Source organism: Syngnathus floridae, chromosome 13 (genome assembly GCF_059516105.1).
Source record: "Syngnathus floridae isolate MCC-2025c chromosome 13, RoL_Sflo_1.0, whole genome shotgun sequence".
In the NCBI taxonomy this organism is placed as follows: Eukaryota; Metazoa; Chordata; class Actinopteri; order Syngnathiformes; family Syngnathidae; genus Syngnathus; species Syngnathus floridae.
In genome coordinates this window covers 2807501-2817500 of record NC_142425.1, presented here as the reverse complement: position 1 = coordinate 2817500, position 10000 = coordinate 2807501, and the positions used below count along the sequence as shown (strand labels likewise).

The window sequence follows — 10000 nt, the reverse complement described above, 5'->3', positions numbered from 1 at the left end:
TCTGGGGTCAATTATTTCCACCTTGGCTGAGGTCGTCTGTCCCAACACGGCGTTCTTGGGGTTCCTCAACGTGACCGTGAAGTTCTCGTCATTCTCCTCCAGGCCGTCGGCTTCCAGGTAAATGTTCCACGTTTTCCTGTCCACTCCTACAAGGACGGCGAGGATGGGTTACCCAACGCATCGTCAGCTATTCACGCAAGGGTCACCTTCTGGTCTCACCTGGATCGAACTGTATCAGTCCGGCTGTGCTGTGTGTAAAGTCTCTACCCGCTTTGGCAGTCCCGTCCTGTGCCTGCAAAGAGTCGCCGTGTATGCTCCCTGTGACACTGTTTTTTTTTGTCCGTGGTGCATTTTATACCTGGATGGCCACGTAGGCCGGGTCGACGCTCTTCCCACGCCGTTGAATCTGGATCTGGAGCATTCCCGCCGTCTCGCACATCCGAAAACAGCTGGCTGTCAACTCGATTCGGGACCAGGAAAGGTTCAGCCTGCATCCGACGCGCGACTCGTTACACTAGTCACGTGACACTGAAGTGCGGTGTTCACTATGCTAGTTGCTAGTCACATGACACCACCACACCTAGCAGGCTCTTGTCTTGGACATTTTTCTCTGGAAATCAGCAGGACCTCGTATTAGAAAAATAGTCATCCGCATCATCATTTTTTCCCTTACCCCGTTTCTGAAGTCTATTTTGGTATTCTAACAATTTTCAAAGAAGCCCATTTTTCAAAATTCTGAACCCTGCTGATACAAAGAAGGTAATTGTAGCAAATAGCATCGCAACAGACACATAAATGGGCTACACTACATTTGCGGCACGGCAACGTTCCCTGCCGGGTCGCTTAGTCGGAACAGGAAGCCGTCTTCCGTCACGTCTACGTCAGCAGGCACCACGTAGACCAGCGAGCGGCCCTCTACATCTCGCTGTGAGAAACGGCCTTGGACGTAAGCTCCTGAAAGCATGGGGGTGAGGACACCCGTGAGGAAGCAAGCCGCCAGTGAGTCGGGTCACGTCGCGACTTGGCTCAAGCAAATCACATGTCGAGTGGCACCAACTTGCTCATCAGTCACAACATAGTGTGGCAGCCCTCTTACCGGTGCGGATGTTCTCCAGGTGGCCAAAGCGGGGCGGTGTGATAACGGCAAACTGGAGCCGATCAGGCGGACTGCGAGCGTCGGCGGCCCGCAGATGCTTGGACGTGATCAACAGTGCCTGGCGGCCGTCGCTCAGCTGGACCACCTCGCTGGGGCGACCCAAGGCAGTCAGGAAGGGAGCCGAGCGGTCCGCATGCTCCACCTCAGCGCAGAAACAGGGAGTCAGCAGAAGTCCAAGGCATAGATTTGCAGGTTGCTCACCTGCTGTCTTTGTTTTTTTTTTGTTAGCCAGGTCAGATACATGTTTGATTTTTGTTGTAGTTGTGCTCAGCAGCCACTGGGTCGCGCCAAACACACTTGTTTGGACTGCCTATTTTGAGCTTACTTTTTCTTTTTATGTCAGGATTCAACGACTGAGGAATGAACCCGTTTTATGCCTGGATTTGGCTCTCAAACAAGGGCTATCGCATCAGTCCACGGTTAAAATTAAAGCTATGGCTAAACATTCAAGTTTGGGACTTTTACTTTCATTTTTGCTGAATTTTCAAGTCTTCATTGATGGTGATTCGATTGCAAGCGAAGTGATCATAGCTCACGTGTATGTGAAAGACAGCCGGCTCCGTCCTCAACTGCCCGTATTTCAAGTAGCCTCGGTTGCGGCCGTCGCCAGGCAGGAAGTGGAAGCTGTCGTTGAGCGGCCGGCTCGTCGAGTCGGCCCCCGGGTCATGCCGGTAAGCCAGTTGGCGCCCATCCACGTCCGCCTGGGTGAAGCCCGCCTGCGTCAGGAGGCTGGGCGCGGAGCCGAGCGGGATGCCCCGCAGCAGCAGGCGTCCGTATCGCGGCAGCCGGGTCAGCGTGAAGGTGAGCTTGGAGGCAGACGCCTGAGCATCACTGAGCCGCAGGTGCTCGGCGGAGATGGTCGCCATGCCGCCGTCTTGCACGCGCATGCCCGCGTTGACCTCCAACGTCGGCGGGATGCGGTCTACCTCTTCGATGGACAAATGCACGCTGCCGACTTGTGTCCGCTCACCGTTGCTCACCACAAAACTGACGCACGAAACAAAGTTGGCGGGGAAAAAACGTCAACAATTCTTTAGACCAGACCAATCGCGTGCACAACACAAAAACATACTGCACTCGTCACACACAAACGTGCACTAACACATTTGCCCTGGACCTAACCCAGACAAACACATATGCACAACACACGCACAAATACATTCGCACACAATGACAAACATAAAGACTCATGTCCAACAAACAAATACACCGACACGCACAAATGTGTACATAACGACATGTGCCAGACAAAACCGCATACAAATATGCACTCTTACAAATACCTGCACACACAACCACACACCCACATCTGCAGAAAGACCCATACACAAAAAAACACACATGCAAACACACAATCACTCTTGCAAAACATACAGACAAAAACGACATGCACATCCACACGAACTGAGTGTCGAACTGAGTGTCCACACACATCTATGCACAGATGCAGCCAGCAGAATCTGTACCTCCGCCCTGGAGCCAATCAACTGACAAAGTGCCACAAGTTTCAAAATCCTGGGTCAGCAAATGCACACAGACACGTCGGCACGCACATCGCGGTGCAACATCTGTCGGTGGCGTCGGCCATACGTGTTTGGTTTGGCGCGCCGGCGTGTCAGTGTTGTTGTCGTTCTTCTAATGGCGACCATTCATCACCCGTTGTCATGGCAACACACGCACGCATTCTTTTTGGCTGTGATGCGCTTGCGCTTCTGCCGCCAAACGTGCAGCCGGTTGGCATGCTGTCTTTGGCATCTTGTTGTCAAACACGGCAAGCCGGCAGTCTCTGGTGTCCCAAATGCGCCCCCCCCCCCCAATCCAAGCCTCCCAACATGAAAAGTCCGCCAGCTGCCAAATTGGCACCCGGCGCTCGTACATCAACAGAAACGCCTTCTTTTCTCGGATGCTTGACAGCGCGAGCCGTCCCTTCCCTCACTAACCTGAAGGTGTCGCTGCGTTGCAGTTGCCCGTTGTCGTGCGTGTAGCAGACGCGCTGCGCGGCCACGTCCATTTGCGTGAAGGTGTCGAGCGGCATGCCAGGCTGCGTTACGGCGTGCAGCAGGCCGTGGCGCGGCGCCACCGTCACCGTGTAGCGCAGCCGCTTGGGGCGCCCACCGCCGTCCCACGCCCGCAGAAAGTCGGTGTTCAGGACCACGCGCTCTCCCGCCCTTACGCGCACCTCACCCGTCCACACAAAGATGTCACCTGAGAAAGCAAACCGGAACACAAACGAGAAACCGCAGAAGGACGCGCATGAGGATTTACTTGAAGCGGATTGCGAAGATGCAAACGACATTAATTAAAACGCGGAAGCAAGTGACAAAGTCAACTCGGAAGTGCCAAAAGAAGAACGTCAAGCACCCATAAGCTGAATGACATTCGGGTGATGTCATCACAGGAAGGTCACACTGGTTGGCGCGTGTCGACATGTGGCCTGTCAATAATTGAGCCCCCCCGTGCCTGCCAGAAGTGTCCAGGTGGTCCCGGGGTGTTGTCTCGGCTGTGTTCACCCGACTGGCAAAGCGGGCAAGTCCGCGTCACTCGCAGTCAATAATAGATGAGACGGTGCCCACGTGCCAAGCCGGCATGTTTGGCACACTGGCCCGCTGCGGAGTGCGACCGCCTCTGAGACAAAACGGCGCCAACCCGGACACATCAAGACCATTGGGGGTGCCGAAGAAATGAAACAAGGAAAGTCAACGACAAAGCACACGAGGCAGCCACGTGAAGTAAACGAGGACACAAATGAAGTAAAAGAGAAAGAATCAAACAAGCCGCAATGAGGCCAACACAAGGAGGCGCATGAAGAAGCAAACACAAGCAGGCAAAAGCATCACGCAGGCGAGGCAAAGCGGGGGGCAAAGGGGACAACGTCAAATAAAAAACAGGTCGTCAATGAACCCAAAGTGGACGACAAGAAATGGCTTCCGCGAAACGCTTCTGACCTTTGTGGGCGGCACTGATGTTGATAGAAAAGGTGTGGAGCGAGCTTTGGTGTTCCAGGTCGCTGAGGCTGAAGCTGAACCCGTCGTGACCTTTGAACCCGGGCGCGTCAGCGCGCTCACCAGGCATGTAGCTCAGCCGGTTTGCGTCCACGTCATCTTGAGTGAAGTTCTGACCTGCCCCCAGCTCCATCGGGCCAGTCTCGCTCTGACCACCGGGAAGAACGTTGTCCACCGGGAAGCCAACGAGGGGGGGAGCCAAGGAGGAAGCCAAAGAGGAGGAAGAGCAAAACAGGAAGCAACATAAGCACGGACAACATAAGCAAGGGCAACATTAGCGTAACCTCCAACTGCAGCTTTCCCAAGCGTGGCGTGGCGTGTAGCAGGTAGAAGAGTTTATGCGCCGGCGTGTCGGCATCCTCGGCCTGAAGGACCACGGCGGAGAGCCGCTGCCGCATGCCAGGCTCCACCTCTGCCCCGGCATTCCTGAAACGAGAAGACGTCGACAGCTAGCGGAGGGTGCCGCAAAGTTTCAGTCACACGTGAATGCAAACAGCCTCAGGTTCGAGTGTTCACGTCAGGCAAAATTTGCTCAATTCCTTGGTCGGTCCTAGCGGGAGTGGTGCTTTTGCATTTCACAATCAGAGCGGCAAACAAAGTGAGAGACAATTTAAGGGTGTATTCAGAACAGAAAATATATTTAGTCCGCTTGTTTGGTCCGGACCAAAAGCGTACTTAATTTTTGTCGTTTGGTGCGGTTCCAATTTAGACTGCACATTTTGTAAGTGAAGTATACACATCCACGCTTGTGACGATCTGAGCTCCCATTGGACAGCAATGACCTGGGCGGCACAGAGAGTACAGACCCGGAAATTGAGGAAAACACGAGTCCTGCTCTGCATATTTGTGCTGTTGGTACGGACAGCAATGACCTGGGCGGCACAGAGAGTACAGACCCGGAAATTGAGGAAAACATAAGTCCTGCTCTGCATATTTTTGCTGTTGGTTCGGATCTGTTTGTATTCACACCTAAAGCGAATTGCACCAGAGTACCTTTGGAAGCGAACCGAGACCACTTGAAAAAGTGGGTCTCGGTCTGTTTCTTTAATCCGCACCAGGATTCGTTTGCGTGTATTCATACCTACACAAAAGGTCTGGACCAGCGTTACAATTGAACCGCTTTAAACGGACCAAACAGTCACACCCTAAAACAAAAGACGAGCATTTGGTACGCAAAGCAAACAAGAATGACACAAAGCAAAACAGAAGTGAAACAAACACGAAGAAAACAAGGACGCAAAATAACATGCAGTAACGATTCTGTGAGCTTGGATTTTCCTCCTTGTGATGGCAAATGAGCAGCTGGACGGACGGAGCAGGTCGCAGCATTGGTGTGACAGCAGGTTCCTCGCGGGGGCACCCGCTGGTGTCGGGGGGAGCAGGGGGGGTTACACGACAAAACGTCTGTCTGCGTCTTCACTCGGAAGTAAAATCCATGCAGGAACGCAGCCGCTGCCTTCGTCCTGCAGGAAGCGGCGGCGGACATCTGCCAAGCGCACGTGTTCCTTCGCGTTTGTTCCGCCTGCTCGCGCTGCCACGGCGCCACCGCCGCCCGGGTCCGGAGGGGTTCCTAACAGGGGGCGGGGTTGATGGGGGGTGATGCGCAAGCCAGTGAAGGGTGCAAATTCATCACTCATTCAAATGAAAACAGTTTGAGCACTCGTGCACTCAAGCAGAGCGACCCGCCACATGTCCGCCCCCACGATGGCGACTTCCCGCCAGCTCACCGATAATGACGTTGTTCCGCATGGTGGCACGGGGACAACTTTGAAACATTCCACGTGCTCCCCGTGACATGAGCGCCACAAAAAAGCAAGCATGTATAGCCACCAAGGACTCAAATGAGGAAGAACAGCAATGCACGAACCACGTTAAGCAAAGGAAAAAAATCCAGCCAACGAGGCCGCGTGGAAAGAAAATCGAGACACAAACGAGACCGGCGGGGTGCCACGGACAACCCGTCTGCCTCCTGTTTCGAAGGAAATTTTGCATTTTGCGCATACTTGAGGAGGTGGGGCGGGTGGTCGTCAACGGGCAGCACGGTAATGGTGGCGGTAGCACTGAGCGAGTGGACGCCGTCTGTCAGTCGCAGAGTCAGCCGGTCATCCAGACTCTCCGAGTCATCGTGCGCGTACCACAGGTGCATGCCTCAACGAACAGGGAAAATGCTCCATCAGCAACAGGAAGCTTTCACCGGTTCAGGACGGACAATAATTGGCGTCTTTTGCCACTTGAGTAACGGCAGGAAGGGGCGGGGCCTACCCTGGCGCAGCTGCCGCAAAGTGAAGGACATGACGGCGATGGCGGAAGCGCTGGCCTCTTCTCCGGGGTGGGAGACGCTCGCCTTCAGGCTGCCGTGCGCCGCCACCGCTGTCAGGCTGAAGGTCAGCTCGTCCGGGGGGGCATCCAGGTCAAAGGCGTCCAGGAGGGCCGGTGTCAACTCCCGCGAGCCCCCCTCCTTCACCTGGACACATCGCCCCACTCAATATGGCGCAGGTGTGACATGCACATGGTGACGTACTGTAAAGTTGGCAAGACGCAGCAACGGCGCCTCATCATTGGTGGGCTTGATGACGATGTCGACGGGGACAGAGGCAGAGTGATGCAAGCCATCACTCACACTAATGAGCAATCGGTCCGCCGTGGGCTCCGTCTCTTTGTGTTCTGATTGGACGTAGTTGACGAAGCCCGACGTCAACTCGTCCAGCTTGAATGACTCTGCCGAGACTCCAAAAAGGTTTTTGACATGCACGAGAATGCAATTGTGCCGATCACGCTTGCTGACCTACGGCGATTCCCGCATTGCTCTTTTCTGACCCGGCTGCTGGCTGAACGTTTTCCAGGAAGCCGTGCAGGGGCTTGGCATCCAGGTGAAAGGTCAGCTGCTCGGGAGTGCTATCGGGGTCCGAGGCCCCCAGGATGGCTCCGCGCAGGCACGCCCTCATACCCTCGTCCACCTGCAACGCGGACGTTCCTGCGGCACACACACGGCCGCCCGTGCACATGCTCGCTGGCGCATGCCCATCAACAAAAACACGCTCAAAGCCCTCTTGGCTCGTGTTCCCGCAAGGCCCATCGTCTTCCCCATGGGAACGGCAGCTTCCCAGTATGCAGAGCATGCTTGGCACAGAAAGGTGTCGGCGTCCTTCATCGACGCTGACGAGCAGCTCGTAGGCACACGTACACAAACTCACCCAGGACCACGCTGGGAACTTTGTTATTGACCGGAAGCAGTGTGATGTTGAGGTCGTACACGGGGAGCGTGCCATACAGAGGTACGGGCGCGGCGTCACTGTGGCAACAGCCGTCTGTCCCGCCCTCGTTGCCGTCGGAGATGATGAGTGTGACGGTGTCGGATGTGGAGGCGGGGCCAATCTCGCCACCTGAACACTCCGACAGGAAGTTGCACAGTCGAGAGCAACCCGGCTTTCCATACGCTGGTGGCTAAGCTCTTGCACATTAGCTTAGCAACGTCAGCACGACGGTTTAGCTTAAGTGCGTTAGCTTGAACAACATTGGCCAACGTCAGCATGATGATGATGATGAAACTCAAGTGCATTGGCTTAGCAATGTTAGCTAAAATTAACCTGAAGAGGTAGCTGCGGTGTAGTAGTTTAGCAACATTAGCCCAAGACAACATGATGATGCAGCTCGAGTGGATCGGCTTAGCAATGTGAGCTAGTTAGCATGAGCACAAGCAAACCTTTGACATATTTAACACAGTAACATCACGATATCATGTATGCCACCTTAACAATGTTAGCTGAATTGAGTGCACCGGAGCAGTCAACTGTTTTAACTTATCATCATTAGGTAACGTTAGCATTGGTACGTCTTACCCGTGTGCACGTAGAACACGTGACCCTGCAGGAGGTCCATCTGGGTGAACTTGTCCACGGGAAGTCCCGCCCTGTGCAGCTCGCCCCTGGCGGGCTTCCGCAGCAACATGAAAATAAGCTCGGCATCCTCACTGTCGCGGTCAGTGGCCGCCACGTAGTCGGCAGTCAGCTGGACGCGGCCACCCTCGGGGCAGTGCAGCTCGCCCCGCAGGCCCGCGTTCAGCTGCGGAGGTACATCGTTCACAGGCACCACCTGACGGAGCAAAGGTTGACACCAGCTGCGTCACTTTAAATATGAATAGACGACACAAATGATTGTCAGAGTCACATGACAAGTGGAGCAAGTTTGGGAGGTTTTTGCTGCATTTATTTTTGACACAAGATTAATTTTGTCGATTGTTTTCATCAAATTTTGAAAAAAAAACATTCAGAAAAAATACACACGTGGATGAGCAGGTCTAGCAAGACGGCGTTGACGCCATCCGTCACGCGAAGTCCGGCGTCGTCCTCTGTGCTCTCCGAGTCGTCGTGGACGTACCTGCGATGCGGGTTGCACCGGTAAAATGGAGGCGGTTTGGGGGGGGGGGGTACGTCACCTGACGGCGAGTCCTCTGAGATCGGCCAGCGTGAATGAGTCGCCGGGTCCCAGGCTCCGCCCACGCAGTTCCAGTCGACCGCAGCGCGGCGGGCGCTCCAGCGCCACCTTGAGGTTCGATTGGTGGGTGTCGCTGTCGCGCACCAGCACGTACTCGTCCGTCACGCACACCATCCCGCCTTCCTCCACGCGCAGCAGGTTGCTGAAAGCCTGAGCGCACGTGCCACACACGCCCGTCAACAAAGCGCAAGCCGACCGGGCGAGCAACAAGGTAACGTTGCGGTGACCTCGGGCGGCCGGTCGTTGACGGGTGTGACGGTGATGTTGAAGTCGAGGCCGGAAAGGGCGCTGCCGCGACGGTCGCTGACAGTGAAGACAAATCGGACGTCGAGTAGGTCAGGGCCGATGTCCTCCAGGGGCGGCATGTACGCCACCTTCAGGTGGTCGACCGCGTGCTGCCACGGGCCACAACGCGCGGTCAGCACTTGGGCCCACCGCTTGCCCGCCCATCCACGCACCCACCTGTGTGAAGGACTTGAGCGCCGGCGCCGTGGGGTCCCGCCGCAGGGCGGCGGCGCCGTCTACAAAGATGAGGCGGCCAGCGTCCCTCAAACTGTACACGCACGGCAAAAGCATCGGTTCAGCTGAAGGTCTGACGATGCGCATTGGGGCGAGCGTGACGCCTGTACCTGGGACGCGTCGGGCTGTGACAGGGCAGGGTGACGGTGTAGGTGAGGTCGGCATGTGGGTGTTCGGGGTGGCTGAAGCGCAGGTGCGCGCGGGTGACAAAGGCCACTTGAGTCTCCTTCAGCGTCAGGTGACGCACGCTGCCTCTGGACTCCACCGGGAGCTCGTCCTCCATCGGGAACACCACCACTGACACCGTCTGCGGGGCAGGACACAGAGGACTCGCTCAGCGGGTCGGGAGCGAGCCAATGGGTGTGCCCCCAACTAACGTAAGCGTCCGAGAGGTTGGGCGGCACGTGCGAGTCGGCCAGCGTGACATCAAAGGAGTCCTCAAAGATTTCGTCTCCGGAGTGTTGGTAGAAGATCAGACCCTGAGTCAACTCGCGCTGGAGGAAGGAAGTGACTGGAAGGCCTGTCAACGTCAACGGACAAAATAACGTATGCATTCACAAAGGCAAACACACATACGTACACAAACGCAGAGTCAAAGACACACACACACTCACCGAGGTTGCGTGGGTCGGCTCTGGAGACAAGCCGACCGGCCCTGGGGGGGGTGTCCACCCTGAAGAGGATGTGGTCGTCGGGCGAATCCGGGTCGGAGGCTAAGAGGGCGGCTGGGCGCAGCCTGAGGGCGCCACCCTCGGGCACCTCCAGCGCCACATTGTTGACCAGGGAGGGCGGCATGTCGTCGCGTGGCAGGATGTTGATGGGGAACTTA

At 55.9% G+C, this 10000-nt stretch overlaps 2 protein-coding genes across 7 annotated transcripts in view; one reads left to right on the top strand and one right to left on the bottom strand.

The window, feature by feature from the left end:
- nfic (nuclear factor I/C) overlaps positions 1 to 10000 on the top strand; it is a 185308-nt gene that overhangs the window by 133145 nt on the left and 42163 nt on the right. The gene's annotated exons all lie outside the window — the stretch shown is intronic.
- Positions 1 to 10000, bottom strand: part of frem1b (Fras1 related extracellular matrix 1b) — a 23253-nt gene that overhangs the window by 4089 nt on the left and 9164 nt on the right. For 3 of the 6 annotated variants that reach the window (XM_088393746.1, XM_088393741.1, XM_088393742.1), the window contains exons 9-31: positions 9786 to 10000; positions 9549 to 9691; positions 9282 to 9478; positions 9115 to 9205; positions 8880 to 9047; positions 8594 to 8802; positions 8442 to 8535; positions 7998 to 8250; positions 7353 to 7541; positions 6944 to 7132; positions 6680 to 6876; positions 6421 to 6622; positions 6162 to 6306; positions 4443 to 4584; positions 4102 to 4306; positions 3097 to 3361; positions 1693 to 2143; positions 1097 to 1298; positions 810 to 954; positions 581 to 610; positions 359 to 488; positions 220 to 292; positions 1 to 146 (exon numbers count right to left, since the gene is read on the bottom strand). The exon at positions 1 to 146 is cut by the window's left edge and continues 4 nt beyond it; the exon at positions 9786 to 10000 is cut by the window's right edge and continues 130 nt beyond it. In XM_088393746.1, coding sequence (XP_088249872.1) covers positions 1 to 146; positions 220 to 292; positions 359 to 488; positions 581 to 610; positions 810 to 954; positions 1097 to 1298; positions 1693 to 2143; positions 3097 to 3361; positions 4102 to 4306; positions 4443 to 4584; positions 6162 to 6306; positions 6421 to 6622; positions 6680 to 6876; positions 6944 to 7132; positions 7353 to 7541; positions 7998 to 8250; positions 8442 to 8535; positions 8594 to 8802; positions 8880 to 9047; positions 9115 to 9205; positions 9282 to 9478; positions 9549 to 9691; positions 9786 to 10000 — 4081 coding nt within the window. Of the gene's footprint in view, positions 147 to 219; positions 293 to 358; positions 489 to 580; positions 611 to 673; positions 743 to 809; positions 955 to 1096; positions 1299 to 1692; positions 2144 to 3096; positions 3362 to 4101; positions 4307 to 4442; positions 4585 to 6161; positions 6307 to 6420; positions 6623 to 6679; positions 6877 to 6943; positions 7133 to 7352; positions 7542 to 7997; positions 8251 to 8441; positions 8536 to 8593; positions 8803 to 8879; positions 9048 to 9114; positions 9206 to 9281; positions 9479 to 9548; positions 9692 to 9785 lie in introns of those variants that run through there. The other 3 variants (XM_088393745.1, XM_088393743.1, XM_088393747.1) reach the window with 3 other exon arrangements.